We start from the raw sequence: 27,261 nt of genomic DNA, 5'->3' as shown, positions 1-27,261 counted from the left end.
ATTTGAAAGCTTAAAACGGTTGGTAGGGTGATTTTAACCAATCATCAAGCTTTTACTCTCCCCAGGATGACACAGGGGTAGAAAAGTCGTTTCGGATCCATGATTTGTTCATCTTTATGAACGTGAGTCTGTCTACATTATCAGTGGAGAGCCGCGTGCGCTTATCTGTCAGCACACCACCAGCAGCGCTGAACACACGTTCAGAGAGAACGCTGGCTGCGGGGCATGACAAGATCTCCAAGGCGTGAGTGGCAAGCTTCGGCCATTTATCCAGATTGGAAGCCCAAAAAGAGCAAGGGTCCAGTGACACAGTCATGGCTTCAATGTTTACTTGGAGATACTCCTGTACCATCGTCTCTAGGCGTTGACTATGTGTCAGACTTCTTGTCTCCTGTGGCCTTGCAAAGGATGGGCTAAAAAAGTGGTGAAATGATTCCGCAAAATTGATGTTACCAGCAGATACTGTGGTTCTGTTACGGTTTGAGTGCTGAACACTCGACGGTCCCACGGTTGGCAAGTTGGAACTGTGAGATTCACTACGTGCACCACTGGTATTTTGTGGAAAAGCACATGTAAGATTCTGCAACAGTCTCTGCTGATACTCCTGCATGCGTGCATCCCTTTCTATGGCAGGAATAATTTCTGCAAATTTACTTTTGTACCGGGGATCTAACAGTGTGGCAACCCAGTAGTCAGGATTATTTCTAATTCTCACAATTCGAGGGTCATGTTGCAGGTAGTGCAGCAAGAAGGCACTCATGTGTGTTGCGCATCCAGGAGCACCAAGTCCCTGTTGTGTTGGTGGCGAGGTAACAATCATGCTTCCTTCCTCTGTCCTCTCCCCCCAACCTCGCACAACAGAAATGTGATCAAGGTCTCCCTCATCTGATGAGTCTTCCATCAGTTCGTCCTCCACTTCTTCCTGGGCTCCTGCACCTTCCTCACTAGTTTGGCTGCTACCATGCGCCCTGGTAAAACCATCTCCCCCACCCTCACATGCCTGCCGCCTTGGTGCTGCCGACCGTCTGGACCTTGCAGATGTTAGCCCTTCCGCATACAACTCCTCCTCCTCTACTTCCTCCACCTCCTCTTGTGCCACCACCTGACTCCGAATTCTGTTTAACATGTGCTCCAGCATGTAAATCACCGGAATAGTCATGCTGATAATGGCATCGTCAGCACTAAACATCTTCATCGCCATTTCAAAACTGTGCAGAAGGGTGCATAGGTCCCTGATCTGAGACCACTCCTCCAGCGTGATTTGCCCCACCTCTGAATCTCGTTGGCCCAGGCTATACGTCAGAACGTATTGCACCAGGGCTTGTCGGTGCTGCCACAGTCGCTGCAACATGTGCAGAGTTGAATTCCACTGGGTAGGCACATCGCATTTTAGCCGGTGAAGTGGCAGGCCCAACGACTTCTGTAGAGATGTAAGTCGCTGAGCTGCGGGATGCGAACGGCGGAAGTGAGCACACAGCGACCGTGCCCTCTGCAGAAGGCCATCTAGTCTGGGATAGTGGGCTAAAAATTGCTGGACAACCAGGCTCAACACGTGAGCCATACAAGGCACGTGTGTGACATTGCCCCGGCGAAGGGCCGCACCCAGGTTTGCAGCATTGTCGCACACGGCCTTCCCTGGTTTCAGGTCCAGTGGAGACAACCATTCATGAAATTGGTTCTCCAGAGCTGACCACAACTCCTCAGCTGTGTGACTCACATTTCCCAGACATTTCAATGTAAAAACCGCCTGATGACGTTGAGCCCTACTGCCAGCATAGTAAGGAGGTGTGCAGGATCCCTTCTGCGCAGTTAGAAAGCTTGTGGCATGACCAGACAGGCTTTGGGTGCAGGTGGAAGACCGAGAGGAGGTTGAGGAGGCAGAAGCAGTGGAGGAAAAATGACATAAAGAGGATTGACGCACAACTCGTGGGGACGGCAAGACTTGGACAGCAGCCCCTTGTCCTGCTGTCACCATAGTTACCCAGTGCCCAGTCAGCGACATGTAACGCCCCTGTCCATGCCTACTCGTCCAAGTGTCTGTGGTGAAATGCACCCTGTCACACACAGAGTTTCTCAAAGAAGCGGTGATGTTGTGTGCGACATGCTGGTGGAGCGCAGGCACACCTTTCTTTGAGAAGTAGTGCCGACTGGGCATCTGGTACTGGGGCACTGCGACGGACATAAGGTCTCGAAAATCCTCTGTGTCCACCAGGCGGAAAGGCAGCATTTCTGTAGCCAAGAACTTGCAGATGGTGAAATTCAACCTCTTAGCTTTCTCATGGCTAGGAGGAAATGGTCTTTTACTTGTCCACATCTGAGGGACCGAGGGCTGGCTATTGTGCTTAGACGGGGTTGATAAGGGTGTCCCCGGCAAACTGCCGGTCTGTGAGGAAGATGCAGGCGGACATGTTAGGTTGCCTTGATCCAAAGGTGGTGCTATCGATGTCGGACAGCGCTCAACACCAGCTGGTGTTACCACCTCCAAAGAAAATGATGACCTGCCAATCACGCTGGCTGTTGCGGGTAAAGAGGTGGCAGGTCTGCGCCCCAAAACAGGTGTGACTGCTGTCCCCCCAGTCACAGAGGATGAAGAGGCCGCGGATGCACAAGATATGGCAGACGGTGGTTGGCCCGGCCGGCTAGGCCGCATTGTAGCACACTGAGCTTCCCACTGCAACTTATGCTTCATGTCCATGTGCCGGTTCATGCATGAAGTACTCAAACTATGTATTTTTTGGCCTCTACTTAGCTTTTGCTGACAAATGTTACAGATAACACGAGTTGGGTCATCTTTATCGATCTGAAAAAATGCCCAGGCTATGCAAGGCTTAGCACCCATGCGACCTGAAGAGCCACCACGACTTGTGGTGAGAGGCAGAGTTGTGTTTGAGGATGCAGTTGTTGACGTGCTTCCAGTACTACGTCTCTGTCCAGGAAGGCGCAACCTGACCTCGTCGTCACTAGCATCTTCCTCCACCTCCTCTGCTGACCTCATCTCTTGGCTGACTGTGGGTTGACAGTAAGTGGGATCTCCGACCTCATCATCATCACCCTGTGCGTTATCACACCCGTCGTCCTCAGAGCCAACCTGTTCCTGCCCTGACAAAAAACTAAAGTTGTCGCTCCAATCAGGTATTTGAGTCTTATCATCGTCTTCCTCATTGTAACTCCTGTTGGTGGAGACAGTTTGGGAATGAGGGTCTACATTATGGTCAGAACCTTCTGCGTCTGGTCCTGGATCCGACTCATAAAGATTCTGGGCATCAGTGCAGATCATTTCCTCGTCTGGATTCACAGAAGTACTGGAGTCGACCTCTGATTCCCAGGCTATAGTATGAGTAAACAGCTCTGCAGACTCAACCATCTGTTCTACCTCATACTCAGACGGGCAGCTGGAGATTTGGGAGCTGTGAGGAAGCAAGTGCGATTGGGGTGACACCTTTGAGGACTGGAGTATTTGTGATGTTGAAGTTGATGTGGAGGAGAGCCCACTTAAAGGAGCACTTGATATCCGTTGAAGCACCTGCTGTTTTTGTGCCTCATCTGGAATTTGTAGCGATTGGCGTGGCCGTAAGAAAGGGATCTTATCACATTGTCCGCTAAAAGAAGTAGACATTTTAGTTTGGCTGGAAGATGGTCTTTCTTCTGCAGATGTTACTGTTGCTTAAACACCTACCCCACGGACACAACCTTTTTTCCCCTTCCCAACACGCCTATTCCCCTTTCCACCAGCAGCAGGCCTTTTTCCACTCATTTTGGTGGTTAACTAATTCACAACTCTGGAGTTGTTTGCACAAAAAAACAATGGATGGTAACCGAGCAGAGCTGAGTGGCCAAACTGTGGTATTAGGCCAAAACTATTGGCTGGGTTAGATGCAGAAAAAAAATTATATTCAATTTGCAACCTGATGGAGGTCAGTATAGATGGACTAATAGAATGATGCTATGCCCAAAAGATTTTACTTCACTAGGTGCAGTAAAAAAATTGGTATTCTATACACAGGTGTTATATCTTGCAACACAGATAGGCTACTCCACTGACTAACACACTCTGCAATAGGCCAAAAAGGATTAGCTTTGCTAGATTCAGCCAAATGCTGTGAAAAAAACTTGCACAGCACTGGCACAGACCTGCCTGGCAAAAACTGATAGGAACTCATGTAACCTAGTCCTGAAAAGGACTCCAATTACAATTAGTCTTTACTCCCACAATCTATCTATTTAAGAGCACAGACCTGCCTGATAAAAGTCGTAGGAAATGCTGTAACCTAGTCCTTAAAAGGACTGCAATCACAACTATTCCCTACTCCCAAGCTATCTGTAGATTTGTGCGAAAATTGGCTTGAAATTAACAAGGTATAGCGCACACAGCAACAGCGGTGCCGTCTAACACGCAGCTGCAGCAGTGAGAAAATGGTGGCGACGGGGAAAATGGCTTGGTCTTATAGGGCAAGGACATGTGACATACACTGCCAATGACACATGCCCTTGCTTGTGTGAAAAAAAGCACTTCGCTCCGTGTGTGCGCTGCTGATAGGCTGACAGATTGCACCTCCCCACTGCAAATGCGGGAAAGAGAAAAAAAAAATGGAGATCTTCATTGTTCCTGCAGAGATCCATCCCCTGCCCCTCCCCCCACCCCGCTGTACACTCAAACTGCGTATTAACATTAATTTTCATCATTACTGAGAAAAAATCCAGTTATGATTTTGGTGCATGAACAGTTATCGAACATAACCTCGAACAGCCGAATTTTTCTCAAATGGTTCGTGTTCGCCGAACGGCTCGAACACCGCCCAAAACAGCTCGAATTTGAGATTGGCGAACAGTTCGAGTAGAACAACGCTCATCTCTACTGAGGAACCTTGTAGTTCAGTCTGAACGCCATGAGGTCGCCTTCTGGGGTTGCCCATCAGAGACAAATCTCTTGGAAGACTGAATGGATCAGTGACAATTCGCCGGTGGCGAGGCCTTCTCGGCTGAGAAAGCCTGTGGTCCAATTGTCCACTCCTGGGATGTGCATGGCTGAGATTGTTGGAACATTCTGCTCAGCCCTCGAGAGGATCAGAGCTACTTCTGACATTACTGCTAGACTTCGGGTTCCCCCTTGGTGATTGATATATCCCACCGCTGTGGCGTTATCCGATTTGAGTCCAGTCTGACAACTGCAGATGAAGTTCTGCCGGTGGCGAAGAGCCAGAAAGATAGCCCTGAGCTCCAGAATGTTGATTGGAAGGACGGCTCAGGAGTCATCCCAATGGCCCTGGACTGTTAAATCTTTAAAGACCGGTCCCATCTCGCTAGGAGAAAACAGTTAAAGAGGGAGTGTATGGAATTGGGCAAATTGAACCACTTCCATAGAGGCGACCATCTAGCCCAGTACGCTCATGAAGAAACGGAGGGAACAAGGTGAGGAGACTCAGAACGAATCCCTCGCACTAGGGTGAAATACTTTTCCTCGGGGAGGAAAACTTTGCTTGAGCGGTGTCGAATAGCATTCCTAGGAAAACAATGCGTTGGACCAGGGTCAGAGACGACTTTGCGGTGTTGATGATCCAGCCCAGACGAGAGAAGTTGTCCAGGGAAATCGGTATACTCTCGAGAAAAGCTGAGGGGGAACTGGCTTTGATGAGGATGTCGTCTAGATAGGGCGTGACAAGGATGCCCCTGATGCAGAGAATGGCCATAACTGTCGCCATTATTTTCGTGAATACCCTGTGTGCGGTGGGTAACCCAAAAGGAAGTGCCGTGTACTGAAGTGAGATTCATGGATCGCGAAGCGAAGGGATCTCTGAGGTGAGGGAAAAATGGGTATGTGCAAATAGGCATCCTGAATATCCAGAGAACAAAAGAAATTCTCCAGGTTCCATGGAGGCCATCACTGACCGAAGGGAGTCCATTCTGAAGTGACGCAGACGGACATGCTTGGTCAATAATTTGAGGTCTGGATGGGACGAACAGAGTCATCCTTCTTTGGGACCACAAACAGGTTTGAATAGAGACCTGAAAAGTGTTCTGAAAGAGGAATGGGAACGATTACGCCTGCTTTGGAGAGAGAGTCGGTGGCCCTGAGAAACCCAGGAACGAGGGAAGCGTTCTTTGGTGGACAGGACTGGAAAAAATGAAAATGAGGATGAGTGGAGAATTCTATTTTGTAATTGTAGGATACGACAGACTACTGCGAGCCACTCGTCCCGGAAATGAAGAAGACGTCTGCCTACTCTGACAGGCTCCCCAGGTGGGAGCGGTCCGTCATGTTGAGGAAAATCTGTTGGAACCGGTTCTTGTAGCCCGGAGCTGGTGGGATCTGGGGCACCAGGAAGGAGCTGGTTTGAAGGAAGTTTTTTTCTTCTGATGGTGGACTGGGGACTTGTCCTGTCTGTTGCTGTTGTGGGGTTGGAACCTATGAAAGGGACGAAACTGAAAGGATTGACATCTAGGAGGAAGACGTTTAGGTCGCTGTTAGGGAAGTACTCTTACCCCCTGTGGCTTTTGAAATTATTTTATCTAGCTCTTCGCCAAAGATGAGAGCCCTGGAAAGGGAGGCTGGTAAGTGACTTTTTGGATGCAGAGTCTGTGTTCAAAGCTTTGAGCCATAAAACCCTTCGGATAATGATGCTGTTGCCGGCTGCTCGTGCCGAGCAGGAGGCGGCATCAAGGGAAGCTGACAGAAGGTACTTCCCAGCATGACAGATTTGATCTGCCAGTTCGGAGGAAGGAGAGTCCGAAAGGATGCCCTGACGGAGGTGTTTTGCCCAGGCAATATTCGATTTGGCTACCCATGTAGTTGTGCGTGACGGGCAGAGAGATGAGCCTGCGGCTTCAAAGGTTGATTTAGCTAGAGCTTCAATCTGTCGTTAGGGAGGATCCATCAGAGAGAGGAAGAATAGTGTTAGTGGAAAGACGGCAGACCAGGGGGTCGACAGAAGGAGACTCTTGCATCAGATCTACTTCAGAAATGGGCAAAGGATACAGGATGTCCATGCGTTTTTCCCTCTGGAAGAGCTTGTCCGGATGCTTCCATTCGTTAGGGAAGATTCTGATGAACTTGTCGTGGTTGGAGAAGCTTCGGGGGTAAATGCTTCATCCTCCTGAAGGAGATTGTCCGCTCTGAGGGAGAGGTCTCTGCATCCTTAATGCTAAGGGTCTTGTTGATGGCCATGATCAGACTTTCCACCATATCCCTTAGCTTGGAAAACTGTTCTGAGTCCAGATCAGAATCTGACTCCGAATGGGAGTCTGATTCCAGAGCCACTGGAACGTCTGATTGAGGAGAGGGAGAGAGCTGGAATCCTGGAGGACTGAGATGGTGAGCTAGAGGATGAGCTGGTACGGGCATGCTTTTTAGAGTTCTTAGCGCTTCCATGAGGGGTACCCATATGGATTTTGGAGACAGAGGGATCCAAAACGCCTGGGGAAGTTAGCGGGGCCCCGGTGACCGTGACAGAGTTGGGTAGCCGTTCTAATACAGAGACCAAGGTGTGGGACACTTTGGTTAGGTCAGCTACTGACTGGGAGAGAGATTGTTTCACCCCGAGTGAGCTACGACATTCTCGCTGAGGGCAGTGGGGGGCTCCTGAGGGGGGAGTATATTAGATGGATCGCAGGTAGGGCGGAGGGACGAGGTCTGACCAGAGGGGAACTTTTTACTACAAGAGGAACATGCAGTGGAGAAAGAAAGAGAAAGACAGAGAGACACCAAGGTGTACTAATGCTGTGGGATAAGAGCTACCCTCCCCAGTGGCAGAGCTTACTGTGACCGTAGATCCTGGAACTGCAAGTCTGCTGGAGTGTGGAGACAGGAGCGGGGGCTGCACTGCAGGGAGCGTGGAGCTGCTGCGGTGATCAGGGTCCGGAGAGGAGGATGGTGCCATGCAGGGTGCGCAGAGTTCCCGCTCACTGAGGCAGAGTCAGGAAAAGGGGCGCAGTGTTCTCATTGTGGGAGAAAGGAGCTCTCTGGCTTGAGTAGGGGGTCGTAGCCTAATGGAAGTGTCTGCGAACTCGATTGGCTGGGGGAGTGCCCTGGCTCTGGGGGAAGGCCCAGGCCGAAGTCGGGGGCTAAATTTGTGCACTAAGGCCATAGGGGGATGAAGGGGAGCGTGGAAGTTGACTATTTTTTTTTAATGGAACCCCCTCACTGCCATGGTTACCTGTCTTGAAGATACTGAATCCCTCTTCACAGACTGACCATGGAAGACGGACATCACAAGAACCTGGACGCTGACCTTCATATGGCATGCATCGAGGACCTAGGCACCCGGACTCTAAGTGGCTGGCAGGTGACTGGTCCATCTTCACACCCTGGACGACTCTGGAAGAAGAGTGGGCCGGGGTGCAGTGGCAAGGACCAGTCCGCATATTCTTCCGTGTGGATGCCCCAAACTCTTGAGTTAGGGGCATGGGGTCCTGCCTGATAGACACGAGAGGATACAGTGGTGAGCAGTCCCACACTGTGCTCCCGGTCTCAACAACTCTGTCGCCCAGAATCACAAGCTGTATCTGAAAAAAAAAAAAATAAAAAAATTAATAAAATACAACAAAACCTTAAAAAAGGTAGAGAAGGGGCTGAAGGCAGCCCGGTGTCCCCCTCCTACTGACACCAAGCTAAAACTGATTAGCTTCCTGCCAGTTGGTGGGTATATACTGCTGGGAGGAGCCAAGTTTTTTTGCAGAGTGTCAACCTCCTAGTGGCAGCAGCATACACCCATGGTCCTGTGTCCCCCAATGAAACGATGAGAGAAAGTAGTAATTCTGCAATCTTTTTTCAATTCAACCTGGACAGGTCTTTTTAAACTGTACTTTTTTGGGGTTTTGCTTCTATTGCATTCATGGTGTGGTAAAAATGACATGTTTGGTCATTACAAATATACAACCAAAGCCATGTCTTCCCAGGAACCCTCTTCTGGTGACAGTCTAGATCAGGGGTCCTCAAACTTTTTAAACAGGGGGCCAGTTCACTGTCCCTCAGACCATGGGAGGGCCGGAATATAAATTTAAAAAACCCAAAACAAAAACAAAACAACAACAACAACAACAACCATGAACAAATTCCTATGCTCACTGCACATATCTTATTTTGAAGTAATATCTCTTTATAATGCCCCATTCAGCATGTCACTCCCCCATATTATGCCCCATGCCTCCATACATGGAAAAAAAAAAAAAAATAAATAAAAAATTTTATAATAATATACTCACCTCACGTCTCACCTCCTGCCGCTGCTCGGGTCCGGACTCCAGCGTCGCCGGCGTCTCCCCGCTCTGCGCTGCTTGTGACGGCTCAGGGGAGGGTGCAGTGTAAACACGTCTTCCTGCTGAAAGCTCCCTGTGAGGTCTCAGGTCAGAGGGTGCGGAGACAACAGATCTGCAGAGGCAAGTATCCGACTGCCGGGGCCCTGAGCAAGCGGGAGGGAGCGGGCGCTGACACCGCTCTCCTCCGCCCACAGCCCGGATAAAAATCCTCCGCGGGCCGTAGTTTGAGGACCCCTGGTCTAGATGAGGGAGAGGGGGAGTGGTCACAGAAAAACAAAAAGGGTAACAGGAAAACGGCCAGGTCTCGAGCTGCCTCTTTGGAGTGCGACCCCTCTGACTCTCTGGCAGTGATCCAGGCGCCATTGGAGGGTTCAGCTGCCCCCCTCCAACCGGTTCGGGGCCCTCCAGGACCTCCCTCTGGAGGGGGGAGGGTGGGGACCCGGGGCCGGAGGTTGCGGACAAGGTGGTTGGGGCTCAGGAGATGGCTGGGTCTTCCTCTCAGGGTGCAAATACAAAGCCCTCTGAGGGGACGACTAACCCAGGACCACCAGACAAGGGCAAGAATGTATGCAAGGAGAGAATGGATGAGTCTGTTTGTCTTAAGCGCACTAAAAACCCGTCTTTATCAGAGGAAGAGGTTGGGACTGTCCGTGGTGTGAAGAAAAAGGCTATCTAATTCAAATCAATCAATCAATCATGATGGCAGCACCCACCCAGTTTACGCTGGCAACTATTAATGTTTGCAGCATAAAAAGTCAGATGCGGCAAGGTACACGGCCTTTCATTTTCTCGGCCAACATTTTGTTTTCGCAGGAGACCAGGTTGACCGATATATCAACCTTGCATAGAGCAAGGCAGGAGTGGAGGCATTGGCCTTCCTACTGGTCTCTTGCGGCCGAGCCGTATAGGATGGCGGTCCTTTTTAAGACCGCAGCGGTTGAATGCAGACGAGTAATCGAATTAGAAATGGGGAGATGCTTGATCCTAGATGTCTCCATGGTGGTGGGGGGGGGGGGGGGGGGGCAAGAGCTTCGGCTCATTAACATCTATGGTCCCCAGTCCAAGTGGGACCGCAAATGTCTCTTCCTGAAGATCAAACCTTTTTTATTAGCGAGTCGGCAGGTGGTCTTCAGAGGGGATTTCAACAATGTCATGAGATCCTGTGATAGAGGAGGTTCCGGAGACCAGCTGACTTATGACTGCGTCGCGTTAAACAGGATAGTAAGTGAGGCTCGCCTGGTGGATGTCCACATCCGGCTCAACCCAGGCCACACGGGATTCACCTTTTTTTAGAGGTAGTCAGTGCAGGTCTAGGATAGACAGGTTTTATTTGAAGGAGGAGGCAGTCTCTTCACCATTGTCGGTTGTGGAGGTTGAGTTCTCCGATCACTGATTATGTGATCTCTGAATGTTACGGAGACTCCCCGAATGGGAAGAGGTTATTGGAAGCTGAATTAGTCACTCCTTGAGTAAGAAGCTGTAAGATGGCCTTTTGAGGAATTCCTTCAGAGCCAGGTACCATTGCTGGGCCTAAGTAACACCAAGTCAGAGTGGTGGGAGATGTTCAAACATCGGGTGGCGAGATTCTTCTGGCAGCTCTCGAACCTCAGAAGCCTGAACAGGTATCACCTGTATCAGAGCCTGAGGAGGAAACTCGAGCATCTTGTCTCGACTGGAGGTAGCCGCGAGGAGATCTCCAGAGTGAAGTCCTTGCTGAAGAGGTGTTAGTACGATAGGTACGCATCTTTGGTTTTCGAGAGGGACTACAGGAAGTACGGCTCGCCCAACCCTTACAGAAACTGTAAGATGTCAGTGAATAGTAAGATAGTGACGGGGCCCCTGAGAAGGTCCAGATCAGGGATCTTTAAGGTAGTCAGTTCCTACTACTCGCACCTCTTGGGAAGGAGGGAGCTGGATCGTGACGGGATGTCTACTTTCCTGACAATCTGTTCCTGAGCCAGGGGCTGACCTCTCACTGGGCGGTTTGGCAGAAGCAATCAAAGAGGAAGCGAGACTGGCAATTGATGGGCTTAGACCCAAAAAGTCACCAGGTCCGGATGGCTTAACATCTGAGTTCTTTAGGGACTCTTTGGTCCCCCTCTTGACTCAGGTGTTTAATGAGTGTCTCTCCTCGGGCACTCTGCAGCGATTATTAAGGTCAGCTTTGATCATTTTGTCAAAGGGTAAGGATCAGTTACGCATTGAAAATTGGCGTCCCATAGCACTTCTCAATGTGGACAGGAAGATTTGGCCTAAGATACTTTTCAACAGGCTGGTGAAGTTTGCACCCCGGCTCCTTTCGGAGGTTCAGCACTGTTGCTTTCCTGGCCGTAGCACTTTTAGTGCTGTTCTAGGTGTCCGAGAGGCTGTGGAGCAAGGCAGGGAGGGCCTTTGGAAGGGGTTCTTGCTGACCCTGGATCAGGCAAAAGCCTTTGATCGGGTTAACCACGAGTACCTCTGGTCCACTCTTGAGGTATGGTCTGTCTGGAGGGTTTGTGGACTGGCTTAAGACCTTGTATGCAGGGGCTGAGACTTTCCCTCTGGTAAATGGGTGGATTGGACAACCTTTCTGGGTAGGATCTGGTGTCAGTCAGGGCTGTCCTCTTAGCCCTGTGCTTTACGCATTTGCAATTGATCCCTTCCTCAGAAGGATTGATTGTGGACCGTTGGAAGGGTGTGGATGGGCGGGGCGGCGCCGGCCTACGCAGACTATGTCACAGTCTTTGTTTCTTCACAAGAGGAGGCAGTGGTGGTGATGTCAGAAGTGGAGTGCTACTCTGAGGCATCCGGGTCCAAGGTCAACAAGGATAAGTGTGACAGTCTCTGGCTGGGAGGCGGAAATCCCGGGTTTGATCTTCTGGACACACTCCCCAAACCCCAAGAACATGCCAAAGTCCTGGGCATCGAATTCGGCCAGGGTGATTACCCCATGAAAAACTAGGAAGGCAGAATTAAAAGGTGTCGCCCAAAGAGTGGACCAATGGAGGGGTTGGTCTTTGACCCTGAGGGAAAGGGTTGGCCTGTGCAAAGCTTTACTGCTCCCCTTGCTAATCTACCTGGGCAGCGTCTGTCTTGTCAGAGCCTCTGGACATGGGTCTACAGTCTGTTCTTCCAGATGTTATGGGGGAACAGACAACCTAGTCAAGCGGGAGGTCACTTTCCGCACGAGGAGACTAGGTGGGGGGGGGGGGGGTTAAATATGGTGAACCCCGTGGTCTTAGTGAACACTTTCTTGAAAGTGAACGTGGCAAACCTCTGGAAATAGAGGGCTCCTCTGTGGGTATTCTGCTGCAAGGGATGGGTTTCAGCCTTTCTTCCAGGAATGGGAGACAGGGGGAAGATTGAAGGATCTTCGCACACCACATGGGCATCCCCCAGCTTACATTACCCTGGTTCTGAAAATGATCCGCCAGTGGGGTCTGGGAATGTGGGAGGTGAGGTCCCTCCCGAAGAAACTCTTCGACATGAGGGTCTTGCTTTCTCATTTTCAGAGTCCATTGGTCCTCAAAGACTGCCCAAGTCGGGATCTGGAGGTTGGGTTGAGTTTGTTCAATTCTAGCAGGATCCCCAAGAAGTACTGGGACTTGACGCAGCTTCCAAAGCAAGTTGTATGAGGGACAATTTGAAGTACAGGAGCTCCGAGGACAGGAATTGCCCCCGTGAGGCTTGTGCTAACGTGCTGAAAGCATGGAGCACTTCCTGCTTCATTGTCCCTTTAATACAGAGGTGTACAACAGGGTGGGGGCTTCCACTGGTTGGCCGCGGCTGGCTACTCTGTCCTATTCCGGGTGGGCCTATGGAGCATTTGGAGACCTTGGGAGAAGGGACAGAGCCACTTTATTTATAGTAAGCGCAGTGGTCAGGTATTTCACATGGAACGCACGAGTTTTAGTTTCGACGCACAGTAAAATCCTCCATGTAGATGAACTTTGTAGTAAAAATACTAGATGACCTGGTGAAGGTACGTTCTCTGGAGTATGAAAAAGACTGGGTGCCCGGAGGGCGGCCCGTCTCTGGCGGGGCTTCTCCTTCAGGGTGCCTTAGTCTGGTAGTACTCCTATACCCTGGTGGTGGGCTGATGTCTTTCCACCCTACATTTTTGTTTTGTATTTCTGTCTCCTGAATAGAAGGTTTGCAAGCATTGAACTTGAGCCTTGGATGGCGAGTATGTCTATTCAGTAGGACTATCAGCTGTGTACACACCAGACTTTCTGCACAACACAACTGATGGTCCCAACCCCATTTATAAGTTAAGAAAACCCACTTATTAAACCTGACAGGGCAAACCTGTGAAGTGAAAACCATTTCCGGTGACTACCTCTTGAAGCTCATCAAGAGAATGCCAAGAGTGTGCAAAGCAGTCAAAGCAAAAGGTGGCTACTTTGAAGAACCTAGAATATAAGACATATTTTCAGTTGTTTCACACTTTTTTGTAAAGTATATAATTCCACATGTGTTAATTCATAGTTTTGATGCCTTCAGTGTGAATATACAATTGTCAGTCATGAAAATACAGAAAAATCTTTAAATGAGAAGGTGTGTCCAAACTTTTGGTCTGTACTGACAGATATCTATTACACACACACGTCACTATTGTGTATTATAGTTATTTTTGGTTTGCTGTGGTGTGAATGAGGTGCAGTAAGGGTTTTTTAACGGTAAGTTAAGGCAGTGGGACCAGTAGGTTATTAGTTTCTGGTTGTATATACATTGTGTTACATTATATTTAGGTTTAGTGTTTTGTGTTTATAGTGGTTTTATTGTATATAGGCCAGTGTGAACGTTGTGTGGGATTGTATATAGTAGTATGAATGAAGCTTTGCCGGTGATTTTATAGGGTTTTATAATATTTATGGTTTATAAAAAAAAAAAAATGAAAAGAAGTATATGTTCCTGCGGTGATGGTTATTTTGTTTCTTTAATTAATTTTTTTTTTTTTCTGTAGGTCGAATCTTCTCCCATTTCTGGTTGATTTATTTAGCTTCTATTTTCTGTGATGTGTCGGGTTTTTGTAGTCTTGTTCTGTTCTGGAGTTTTGTTATGTTTTGTGTCCTGTAATGTATTATTGTTGTGTCATGTAGTGTATTCTTCTATCAAATAAAAAAGACCTACAAATATACAACCAAATTTCTTGGTTGGTGGAGCAGGTTCCCCCCCTTAAAGTTTTTTTTTTAAGCAGTGGAATTAAAGATAGACAGGTTTCCATTGGAGATTCAAAGCATTTTTTCAGGGCCAATGCTGAAGCAGCCACAGTTAGAACCCATTAAAGGGAATCTGTCAGCACAGGATGACTATTCAAACCCAGTACTGTCGCTCGGTGCTTCACAGGGGGGCATTTATATGCACCTTCCCACCAGCTTGTTCTCCCCCCAGTATCCACCCCCTCCTCTGACAGCACCCCCTCCTCTTTGACAGTGTTCTAGAGCCAAGGAAGGGTGAAGATGGAAACCAAACAGGTGGTAAGGCGTGTTTAAATGCGTGGCCCTGCCGTGAAGCACTGAGCGCCTGTACTTGGTTTGAACAGTTATTCTGTGCTGACAGAGTCCCTTTAAGTGAATGCTTGTGAATACTTACATTGAAGATGTTCAAACTGTCATGTAAGGAGATTGTCTCTTCCTGGAGGGTTATTGGTGGAGCGATAAGATTTCGTACTCTTACGGGATTGCTGGAGCTGTTCAAGTCGTCTCTACTTGTGCTTCGAGCCAGCGAAGCAAAAATTCCTAGATTATTAAGTGATCCCATGGGTTCTTTAGATGCTTTATTAACCAACTGTGTCATATCTCTAGCCTCCATTTTGGAAATAACATCTGATTGCTTCCCTGGAGATTCCACTTTCACACCTCGGAATCTACTAGTCCTAGAAATGGTAGGATCGGCCATGTTTCGGAGTTGCAGAGAATGGAAATGACCATGTGAAGCTGGTGGTCTCAAGCTTCTGAAATCAAAACACTTGGGTTGACGTGTTTTCAAGAAGGTGGCATCATTTAATTGTGGAGAAAAGTGGATGGGTGACAGAAACTTGCTTCTTGGAGGACTTAGTTCAGAAGTATTAATAAGAGATGTCTCCATCAAATCAGAGTTCAAGGATTTGGAGAGTGTAGTCTGATGTGTCTCAATGGCGGAGGCCTCTTGGTTTCCTTCCATCAGGTCAAAATCAGACTTCATTTTTCTCAGGCTGCAATGTTCTCCATACTGCTCATGGGGCCCTGTCTCCGCCAACAATGCAAAGGATTCAGAAATGGACCTAGATGCATCTTCAGATGAGAAAAGGTTTTGGTTCTGGTGTAAAATGGGGTCACTGTCTTTTGTCAGCACATCTTTCTTGGGCAAAGGTGTAACTGAGCACAGAACTGGATTTTTTGAATGGCTTGCATCTTCAAGTTCTATACGTGAAACCTTGGGGGGTAAATTAATACTAGAGAGTGATGGAATTAATGAGCTTTTCCAGGTCTCCTCCTCTTTGAGAAAGTCACTAGTGATGGATGGTATTGTCCTAGCAGCAGCAGTTAGTGTAGAAAGTGCATTGTGGGAATACTCCGAGACATATGGGTTGCCAGGAGGTAGACAAGTTTGTCCAATGTGGGGGAGAACTCTTAGAAGCCTGTGACGGGCAGAAGCCATTGAGTTGTTTATAGGTCGAGGAGCATTAGGGGGTCGTGGTTTCAGCTTTGAAGACATCTTCGGCTGCACAAAAACAAAAATTGAAGGGAGACATGAGAGAATCAAGTAACATACAGCATTCATCCCATATCTTGAGGATAGGTAATAAAATGTGGGAATCAGACTGCCGTGACCCACATTGATAATGAGACTGAGGGTCTTTTGTCCTCTGTGTAAAGTGAGTGACAGCTGGGACCCACATTGATGCAGAGAATAGGATCCAAGTCCCCCATGTGAATGTAACAGTAGAGCGCATACGAGAACACAGCTTTATCCGCTGCTCTGGGACAGGGGACCATGCATGTGCACTACCAATCCATGCACACGGGGTGGGTGTGGAGAGGGGGCAGGATCCCCAGAAGTTAGACCCCCTACAATCATACATTTATCATCTATGTGAACCCCTGTAAGACAAGAGCAGCCACTTTACATATTTTTGGCAAGTTCAGCTACAAAACTTATAAAAACAAAAAAAATACTGCCGTTAAGTGGTTCACAGAGCCATAGGTATGCAGTATAAGGCCATGGCCCCACTATCAGTATTTGGTCAGTATTTTTTCCTCAGGAGTGGGAGCCAAAACCAGGTGAGGAACAATCAGAGAAAAGGTATAATGGAAACAAGTCACCAATTCTGCATTTATCACCCACTCCTGGTTTTGGCTCCCACTCCTGAGAAAAAATACTGACCAAATACTGATAGCTCACACAGTTGTAGCTCGGGCATTAGTGTTAGTGGGGCTGTGGCCTAAGTTCTGTTATCTGACTACACCACATTGGTACGTTACATCCAGTTTACTATACATTTTATGAAGGCAGTTTTCGGAAACAGCCATACTACTTAGGAGAAACCAATTGTTGTGTTGCTTTAAAGACCTTTTTATTGAGGTTCATGTTCTCCAGCTTTGATTTCAACAACTTCATTTTGTTCATAGTGATCGAATTATCCATAATCTGTTGGCCAGATGGAGAAGCCTCAACGTCATCCTCATCTTCAGCGTACAAGTTATAGGCCGAACCTCCACTAAGGAGAAGACAGAGATTATGTACAGAACATAAGAAACTCAACCAGAAATGACTAATATTTTAACAGCTTTCATCCTGATGTAGATGCTTTTCTAGATGATCCAGTGAAGACTATGCAGAAAGATCAAGTGGAATATATCATCCATTATTTCAGATCGATAATACTGTCATATACTTAAAAAGTAAGATGGGAGCTTTGGATTACAGGCACTTAAGACCTGTTCATTTTGGAGTATCTTCTTCTATGCTCCTTAGGACAAAGACACCCAGTGCACTAGAATGAGGTAGATAATGAATCTCAAAACATCTAGAATCACTTAATTTGAGGGCCGCAAACCATCATGTTATACTGCCGGGAAATGCCTTTATAAAAAAGCAGAAAATCTAGACATTGGCCAGCACACCCTATAATGTTAAAATTAATATGCAGGGGCACATATACTGAGCCTGCAGTACAAATGTATGTACATGAACACTGCACGGCAGCACTCTGCAATTAACAAATACATGAATTCCACTATTGCTACATGCATGGAGAAAAAAAACCTTAATTCATCTTGTATAAACTAATCTACCAATGATAAAGTGACCTAATACCAGATGGGACACCAAGGCCCCGATTAAAGACCAGCGATTTTCTGATGAAATTGCTTTGATGAATCAGGGGCCTAAATTTACAGACTTCTCTCTATATGTTGAGACCTCAAGTGAGCTGGGGAAGAGCAGAATCCAGCTATAATTTGCTCTTATTAAAAACAGTCTTAGGCTATGTACCCACGTAGCATTTTTTGTAGCGTTTTTACGGCCGCGAAAACGCTTGTAAAGCAGTCTGCCATGCAAAGCAATGTGAATTCGGATGTGCTGTGCACATGATGCGCTAATTAGCACGCCGAATTCGCACTGCGTTGCAAGACGTAGCATGAAAATTTCTACTGCGATTACGCTGCAAATTCGCGACCGTTGAAACACAGCAAACCCGCAGGTATATGTGGATTTGCTGCATTTCAATTAAATTCAATGGCTGCGAATTTGCAGCGTAATCGCGGTGCGTGTGGTACCCGGGATGAAGAGGAGACTACAACTCCTCTTCATCCCAGCTACCATGCGGTGAAAAAAAAAAAAAGAAAAGAAAAAAGTTAATAAGAAAACCTGTATACTCACCTCTCTGGTCTGCTCCCAGCCGCGTCCGCTCTCTTTGGCGTCCCGCGGTGTACTGGCAGGACCTGCGCTGACGTCATTTAGTCAGCTGATGGTCACGCGACCATCACCTGACCGCTGACGTCAGCGGTCGCATGACCATCAGCTGACTAAATGACGTCAACGCAGGTCCTGCCAGAACACCGTGGGACGCCGAAGAGAGGATAGCCACCGGGAGGAGACTGGAGAGGTGAGTATACAGGTTTTTTTTGTACGTTAAAAATACAAAAGAGGGTTCAGTGCCCACCATACCGCAAGTGATGCTTTAAAAAAAAAAAAAAAAAGATTTTTACAAGTCAAGCTGACTTCAAAACGTGTTGCTTTTAATAAAAGGGAATTTTTCCATCACCTGATGGTTCATGTGACAGCGCCCACATCAGAGTTGGTCCTATTTCATGCACAACTTCACCAGGTGAGCGCTTATACATCTGTTTCAGTTCACCTTGTTACCGGCGTTTTCACATTATGTAGTGCTCAGTCTCATCTTTTAGTATTCTGATTAGTAGGCCACCGAAATGTCATGAGTGTGTAACGCTACAATGTCGTTGCACCTTACTAATCAGAAGAGGTGCTGGGGATGTTCCAGGAAGACGAAGGTTTGCATGGCTCCGGTGGCCACAGACTGCGGATGAAGCCGCTTGACAAAGATTCTGAAAATCACTATTGCTATAAACTAGAGTTGCGCAAACAGAAGTTTACGGATTCATTAAAGGGGGTCATCTGGTCTAAGAAAAGTCAGCAGTCACTCAAGCGGTCTCATCCGGCTTCTCTCCCAGATGAGACTAGTCGGCATGTGAACGCAAGTATGCAAATCATATACATGCAGTGATGTGCCACAAATTTATACGGGTCATACAGGGGCATGATAATAGCATGCACACCAGACAATTACGATTCGCCAGTCAGAGGGACTACAGACTTTTCTTCTGACACCAGACAACCCATTTAATTGAAGAGTGTTTGTATATACACATTGGTATTATAGCCTCCACAGCATACTTTAAATTAAATATTACTATGCATGTAATGCTGTAGGCTGTGATGGATAACGTCTATACTTTCAACCATCTCCAAGGCCATGTACCCCATTATCCACCCATCTTTCCAAGACTGGTTTGATTACAATTATAGCTGGATCATAGATAAATAATGATCTAGTCTGCATCATCACTTATGTAGTGCAGTATATGAAATTATCCTGTCAATTAGCCTGCCACTGGCAGGATCTGATCAGCTGTCATGTATGGCAGACCCAGAGGCCATCGGCAGGCCTCCAGATACTATAGCAACCCATCAAAAACCTGTGATTGAGCCATGAACACCTCTGCGCTTGACAGAGGGAGTGCTCTCCCTCTGTCAAACTCTTCATGCGCCACTGGCATTAAACAGAGACGTCATGAGGAGTCATGTGAGGCTTCTGCAGCTGACTGCACAACCAGTATAGAAGCTGTGCCGTGTGATCAGCATGACGTGCAGATCTGTCTTCTGGAGCAAAAGAGTGACGTGTGCTAATGCCAAACATACAGGTCATATAGCATTAAGGGGTTAATGTACTGCACACTGTATACTAATTACCATTAAGTACTCAAAAGGGAAGGGCACAGATATCCTAAATAGTCATGCAGTCTGGTCTTTAAACCCTGCTCCTTCCAGCTTGATTGATATCCCACTGACTCCAAGGTTTGGATGTGCCTTTGTATAATGTAATTGTGGTTTGTGAACCTCAAACCAAGTGACAGGTTCCCTTGAACAAAATAACTTATTCAACAGCAGGTTCTGCTGACGTCAGTGTAGATCCACAGATACAATTGCGCCTCAGTGTGTACAGAGCAAGGTTATATGCATTTATGCCGCAGAACCTCATGTATAAACCACAGTTTATCTAAACTTGAAAACTGAAGACAAGTAAAAACAGACGATTTTAGATGAAGATATTACAGTATCGATTGTTTGGACATAAATTTCACACACAACCTCAAAAGTGGGCAGGACAAAAAAAAACAAACAAAAAAAAAACCACACCTGAAACCAGATAAAAAGGAGCAGTTGATTCAATCTTTGCATTGTGTGGGTGCCACACTAAGCATGGAGAACAAAAATAGGAGAAGAGAACCAAAATGATCAACAGTCTCAAGGTTACAAGTCCATCACCAGAGATCTTGATGTGCCTTTGTCCACAATGCGCAACATAACTAAGAAGTTTACAACCCATGACACTGTAGCCAATCTCCCTGGACGTGGAGGGCAGAGAAAGATTCATGAAAGCAACGCAGGATAGTCCAGATGTTGGATCAGCAACCCCAATCAAGTTCCAAAGAAATTCAAGCTATCTTGCAGGCTCAGGGATGCATCAGTGTCAGCGCAAACTATCCGTCGACATTTGAATGAAATGATACGCTGTGGCAAGAGACCCAGGAGGACCCCACTGCTGACACAGACATACGAGAAAAAACTAGACTACAGTTTGCCAAAATGTACGAGAGTGAGTAAGCCAAAATCCTTCTGGGAAAGTCTTGTAGACAGATGAAACCAAGATGGAGCTTTTTGGAAAAGCACATCATTCTACTGTTTACAAAACACAGAATGAGGCCTACAAAGAAAAGAACACAGTACCTACAGTCAGATATGGTGGAGGTTCAAAGATGTTTTGCTGCCTCTGACACTGGGTACGAGGCATCATGAAATCTAAAGATTACCAAAAAGGATTTTGGGTCGCAATGTAGTGCCCAGTGTCAGAAAGCTGGGTTTGCGTCCTAGATCATGGGTCTTTCAGCAGGACAATGACCCCAAACGTACTTCAAAAAGCACCCAGAAATGGATGGAAACATAGCTCTGGAGAGTTCTGAAGTGGCCAGCAATAAGTCTGGATCTAAATCCCATTGAATACTTGTGGAGAGATGTTAAAATTGCTGTTGGGAGAAGGCACCCTTAAAATATGAGAGACCTGGAGCAGTTTGCAAAAGAAGAGTGTTCCAAAATTCCAATTGAGAGGTGAAAGAAGCGATTGACTGTAGTCATTTATTCCAAAGAGTGTGCAACCAAATATTAAGTTGAGGGTGTCCATTTTGTCCAGCTCATTTTTGGGGTTGTGTGAAACTATGTCCAATTTGCTTCCCCCCCCCCCCCCTCCCCTCAGTTTTTGTGTTGTTCCAATACACACAAAGGAAATAAACATGTGTATAACAAAACATGTGTAATTGCAATAATTTTCTGGGAGAAATACGTCATTTTTTGGGAACAATTTCAAGGGTGCCAACACTTTTGGCCATGACTGAATATGGCAGTAATGCAGTTAAACGTTGTATATATCAATGTTTTCATACACTTTGGTGCATAGTGTGCGTTGTATTCTTTGGTTTATATTTAAGATCTAACTACAGAAGCTACCTAACACTACGGGCTCTGCTGGACTCCCTGGAAAGATTGGGGAGGCACGCTGCATCATATACTGTACTATTGAACCACTTCACCTGCAAAGTGTGATCTGCAAATGTCTGTCCTGTAAAGAAATAATCAATGTAAGCAAAGTGGGGTTTACCTGAGTGATTCTGATAATGGTGTAAGGGTACCATCCCCTCTGTCCACCACACGGAAGAAATTCAGTTGATCTCCTTCACGGTATACCAAAAACGTGACCTGCTTATTTGTGTGAGTCTTTTCCCACAATTCATCCCGTACAGGGTCCATGAACTCTGCCATCTCTCGGACGGAGTCATCCAGTGGCACTGAACACAGCAAATAAATGAATATCACGGACATGATCAAGTCATCTTGTTAGCTCATCAGCTCATTAGATCAAGTATATGATTTGCAATGAAGACTTATGATGAAACACGCTCTGGCCATTTACATAGCAGCACCTTTGTGAGTCAGAATAATATTTTTCCCTGTTGACAGATATACAATATTACTATAATACTATATTTAATTGAGAAAGGAAGCAGGGTATTCACCATCTGACTCCTATAAGCTTGCTGTCTACAAACACCCTCCTACCTATGTATTGCCATTGCGTGTTTTCACATACTCTACAAGAAGGTATTTGGGCATTTTGTTATTCAATGTGTCAAATTTCTCTACAAAATCTAATTGGCCACTGTGAAACGTTTCCCTTACATCACTGCAATTGTGCAAGAAAACCTGAATATGGAAGAAAAAAAAAAAAAAACAACAAAACAAAATAAAACAAACTTACATCTACTACTAGCAGTTATCAACTATCCAATGTACAGTTGATAAAGGGATTATTTCACAACGGACATTTTAAATGGTGACCAGTGACTATGCAGACTGTACACACCTCTCCGAGTGTTAATTGGACCTCCTCTCATAGCCAACACCAACTTCAGAGTGCAACCTTCTGAGATGCTGGAGAAAAAAAGAAACACAAAAAGCATTATGGTTGATTAAATAGTCTAAAGAAAATTAAGTGTAAAAAAAAGGCACACAAAATCCAAATAAATACTTACTTATAGTCATTTAGACAAAACTCATCCTCCAATTCCATGTTATTCCAAATTAAATGTTGTTGTGCAATGGGAATGCCTAGAATGAGATCAAGTCAACATGGCTGTCATGTACAGCAGGTTACAGATCATTACCATCAGGTTCACATTCATGGCTCCAACCAGAGGGAACATGGTCAGAAAATGACCTGTAAATATAACATACAAAAGGCAGCAGAAAAAAAATTAAATTCACCAGGTCACTATAGATTTTTAAAATAAAATCCTGAAATCTTGCAGTTCTCACTCTAGTTACTGAGACGCATAATAGACGGCTACACCCTGTTCTATGGATGAAAAGGACAATGGACTTCATTGATGTGATGTTAAGAGAAATTGACAGGACAGGTACATTAGAAAACGTGTCTCACGAGGGATATGAAGCAGATGTGGAAACCTATATGCAAAGTTTTAGGAGAAGCTCAAGAGGCTTCACACGTTTGCCAGTTTTGATCAAATCAGGGAGTCGATCGGAGACAAGAGAACACAACCAGATAAAGATGTGTGACCAGGCATCTGAGACTTGGATGAGCCTGGGACACAGACCTATTACAAGCAAAGAGATAAGGAAGAAAAAGGGGAGTGCCTTTACCTAAAGGGAATATTTGAGTTTGGGAAAAACAAGGTCGTCAATCATGTCTTCTGCTGCATGCCTTAGGAGGTTGGTTATATCTAGTTTTACTATACATCTCTGTATCAGAGACAACACCCTGCTTTTATGAATAACACTTATAAAGCTAATATTAAAATACAAAATTATCAAAAGATATGTGAATTGTCTAAATAAGCAAAGTATAAATATTTACCATAACAAGGCAAAAGAAGGTCCAAGCTTAAACCGGGCTGGAAAAGGAGGAGATAATAAAAAAGTGAAAGATTTAAAGGAAAAAAGCCCACATGCTCCTAATAACTGAAGTGAGACTTCCTGTTGTGGAAAGAAACCTTGACGAACTAACGCCTGTGGGCATTAAGCATATTTAGGCGAGAAGGAAGAGGCTACAGAGTGACAGCGACCAGAAAGACCAGGTCGAAATACCAAGATTCATGACTCCAGTGCAGCGCTCTAAAGTATATAGCATTGACCAGAGCCACGTGACCTAGAGGCAGATGGCTATAAAAGCCTGGATGCTCTTACCAATAATCTGGAGGAGAGACTGTACCTGTAAACACTCAGTAGGTAGTTTATGAAACAAAAATTCCCCAGCCTGAGGAGACTTCAATGGAGGGGCATGAAAATTAGCCTTGGGAGTAGAGTGGTGCGGTATAACAAATGGAGATACCCAATGAGTAGACTGTGAAAGTGGATAAGAGACCACCACTCTAACAGACAGAATGGTTATTTGCAAGATTAGAGGTCTTTCTAGAGGTGAACTATGAGAGTCAACCAGGATATGAGAAAAAGGGAAGGACTCCCAGTCATCATCCAGAGAAGAAAAGCAGCAATGAAAACTCTGGGAATTGGCGTGAACATCAGGGGTATCAGGAAAACATCACTATTTGCACAGTGGCATCATAGGTGATCACTTCTAAACACCTATGATTAGTCGGTCCAGAATCATCATGGCGACATGATGGATGCATGACTCTGTGCTGGGCCTACTAATACGAGGTGATGAGGATGCCAGCAGATAGGAGAGGGTTTAAAGGGCCCTGGTCCGGTGGCCATGGACTACAGATGTGGCTAGTGGACCAGGGCCCTGCAAAACTTGTAGTTCAACCCTAGCCATCAACCATGAAAAGTTCATGTGCAGCCTTTGGGTGGACAGGAGCTTGGGGTCCCTTTTGCTGTGTTTTCCCATCCTAATGACTTTAGGTGGATTCCTACTCAGTTTAAAAGGTGGGGTGGGTGACAGACAAAATAAAAAAATAAAAATTCCAATGTTAACTGTAGAAACTCAGTGTCTGTTACTCGTACAGAAGATGTCCTGACCAATAGCAATAAGTCATTAGGTTACACTCATCTTTGCCACATGATAGCTCTACTTTCTTCTATGCTCATACTGTCTAACTGGGTTAAACAGGCAATTCATTATCTAACTTTATTCCGTATTACTGCCTCTGAATACTAATAATGGGACATGATTTTTTTTTTTTTTTTTTTTTTTTAAACCAAGTGAAATTTTGAAATGTCATTTTTGGAGGGAAGGAGTATCAATTGTTAGAACTCGGCAAGGGAGAAGATAACAGAACAGGCCTTACTGGAACGACTGTTTACACCCATGTCCCCTAGTAACAAATACCATAACTAACGCATATGGAAAATCAAAAAGAACACCGACAGAAAGAGCTGTAATCAAGCAGATAACCCACACAGCTTCATCACCAGTGATTGGAGGTGTCCTACAACTATAGGGAAAACTCTGCCAAGTCTACACAGACCAGCATCTGGGAGTCCATGCCAGGTGCCTACACAGACACTGCCTTAGGGCCCTTTCACGCATCAGTATCTCTGGTACGAGTGGTGGCAGTTTCAACGCGTACCAGAGACACTGACACGCAGACCCATTAAAATCTATGGGTCTGCGCACAGGTCAGCGTGTTTCCACTGACCGTGTGTCCATGCGCACCACACACTGACCTGTCCATTTTTTTTGTGGCTACACGGTCCGCAAAGTGCCTCACGCTGAACACACATAGATGACTTCCATATGTCATTGTGACACGGACTGGAGCCTGGGAATCAGCTACAGGTAGCGCTGCTCCCAAGCACTGGGTGCTGAACGCTGCCCTCTTCATGGTTCCCTGCCAGCGCTGTGATCAGCACCACCAGGGACAATGATGAGGGTAGTGGTAGTCTGCTCCCGCCATGTCCCCACCTGTAAAAATAATAAAATACATATACTCACTTCTCCTAGGCGTCCCCCGCTGTAATCCATGCGACTGCTCAGCAGAGGAGCCGGGGAGAATGAGCAGCTCCGGAGCTGCAGCTCAGGAGCGGTGTCCTGTCACTCACTGAGCCCCTCCGGAACTGCGCTCATTCTCCCTGGCAGCAGCAGTCACATGGATTACAGCGGGGGGACACCTAGGAAGAGAGGCGAGTATATGGATTTTATTATTTTATTCTTATTTTTACAGGTGGGGGGACACTGCGAGAGCAGACTACCACTACCCTCATCATTGTCCCTGCTGGTGCTGATCACAGCGCCGGCAGGAACCATGATGAGGGCAGCGTTCAGCACCCAGCGCTTGGGAACAGCACCAACTGTAGAGCCGATTCCCAGGCGCTGGTCCGTGTGATCCTGATGCGGCACACAGACACACGGATATCTCTAGTACCGAATGTGTGAAACCAGCCTTAGTCTGCGCTCATTCATTGAGTGATCTGACAATTTTGTCATGGTTTGACTCGTCAGTGCTCAAAATCCATCAGAGCCTGAGATCTTCTATATCCGATGTCAGATTTCCATACTGAAAATAAGCTTCCATGGGCTTCTAAGGTTTTCACGGCGCCTCCATTTGGAGATCTGGTGGATAACTTAATTCAAAAAGATGCAGTCATTTCATAAAACTATTGTGATAATTACAGGAATAGTCAAATGTTTAAGATCATAATTCATTCAAAATTAATCAAAGATTTTTTGGGTCTGAAGTGTGGAAAAGTCAGAAGAAAAAAAAAAAAAAAAAATAGAATGATATAGAAAGAAGTTAAAGTTGCCATATATTTTACGCTTTCCCACTCCATGATGTGCAATCATGTAATAGAGAAAATACTCCTGTATGGAGCAGGTTCAGGAGTGAAGCCTGCACCACACAATGTAGACACTACCTGTGTTACACTGCCAACCTCTGGCCTCTACCAGCAGTGAGCTCCAATCATTGCTGCTGACTGTTTTGGGTGCCCATGGGTCCTCCTGACTGCCAAGACTGTTCTCCTGTAGAGACCAGCCTGTGGCTAGGCTTCATAGACTGATAACTGTATTGCAAGGTCCAGAAATATTTGGACAGTGACAAGTTTTGGCATTTTAGCTGTTTAACAAAACATTCAACATAATCAATATGGGCTTAAAGTGCAGACAGCTTTAATTTGAGGGTATTCACATCCTAATTGAAGTAAGGGTTTAGGAATTACAGCCAATATGTATAAGCCTCTTTTTAACTCCTTCACCCTGAAGCTGGTTTTCACCTGCTGGGAAAATGTTGACCTGGTATGATACAGGCACCATCAGTTTCAGAATTCCTCAGATCCTCACCTTCTGTCACGAGTGTGATAGCCATACGGTGTCCAGCTGTAGAAGGTCGCTGCGTTTTGTCTTACAAACATCTCACTGATCCTTTAAGGATTCCTCTCTTTAGGACCCAGTGGTGATCCTCACCTTGCTTGGGGATTATATCTTTCCCTTTAAGACCCTGAGGTATCCTCACCTTTCTGCTGTTAATCAGCACTTCCTTGCTGTGTCCTTAAATACACTTCGATTGCTCAGAGAGTTGCTGGTGATAGCGTGTTATACCTATTCAGGCCTGGGATTTTAGTAGTTGACTAGAATTACATTGGAGTTCCCTCGTGGATTGTTGCCGTGCTTTCTCCAGTGTCATCTTGGAGCTAAGTGTATTCCCTTGTATGTTTCTCCCTGTGTTTACTTTAGTTTGTAGTGGGGCTGACTTAGTGCTCACCCCTACCTACCTA

At 46.3% G+C, this 27,261-nt stretch overlaps 1 protein-coding gene across 5 annotated transcripts in view; it reads right to left on the bottom strand.

Moving 5' to 3' along the window:
- The window catches only part of ZFAND4 (zinc finger AN1-type containing 4), an 87,785-nt gene that overhangs the window by 28,854 nt on the left and 31,670 nt on the right, over nucleotides 1–27,261 (bottom strand). For all 5 annotated transcript variants that reach the window (XM_073685680.1, XM_073685682.1, XM_073685683.1 and 2 more), the window contains 5 exons: nucleotides 22,602–22,677; nucleotides 22,433–22,500; nucleotides 21,671–21,857; nucleotides 16,786–16,933; nucleotides 14,827–15,936 (listed from right to left, as the gene is read on the bottom strand). In XM_073685680.1, the coding sequence (XP_073541781.1) occupies nucleotides 14,827–15,936; nucleotides 16,786–16,933; nucleotides 21,671–21,857; nucleotides 22,433–22,500; nucleotides 22,602–22,677 (1,589 nt within the window). The remainder of the gene's footprint in view (nucleotides 1–14,826; nucleotides 15,937–16,785; nucleotides 16,934–21,670; nucleotides 21,858–22,432; nucleotides 22,501–22,601; nucleotides 22,678–27,261) is intronic.

This window comes from Phyllobates terribilis, unplaced genomic scaffold (assembly GCF_046119375.1).
Source record: "Phyllobates terribilis strain yellow unplaced genomic scaffold, ASM4611937v1 Scaffold_5__5_contigs__length_657084704, whole genome shotgun sequence".
Classification (NCBI taxonomy): Eukaryota; Metazoa; Chordata; class Amphibia; order Anura; family Dendrobatidae; genus Phyllobates; species Phyllobates terribilis.
Note: the sequence above shows the minus strand (reverse complement) of the source record. Positions and strands in the feature narration are given on the sequence as shown.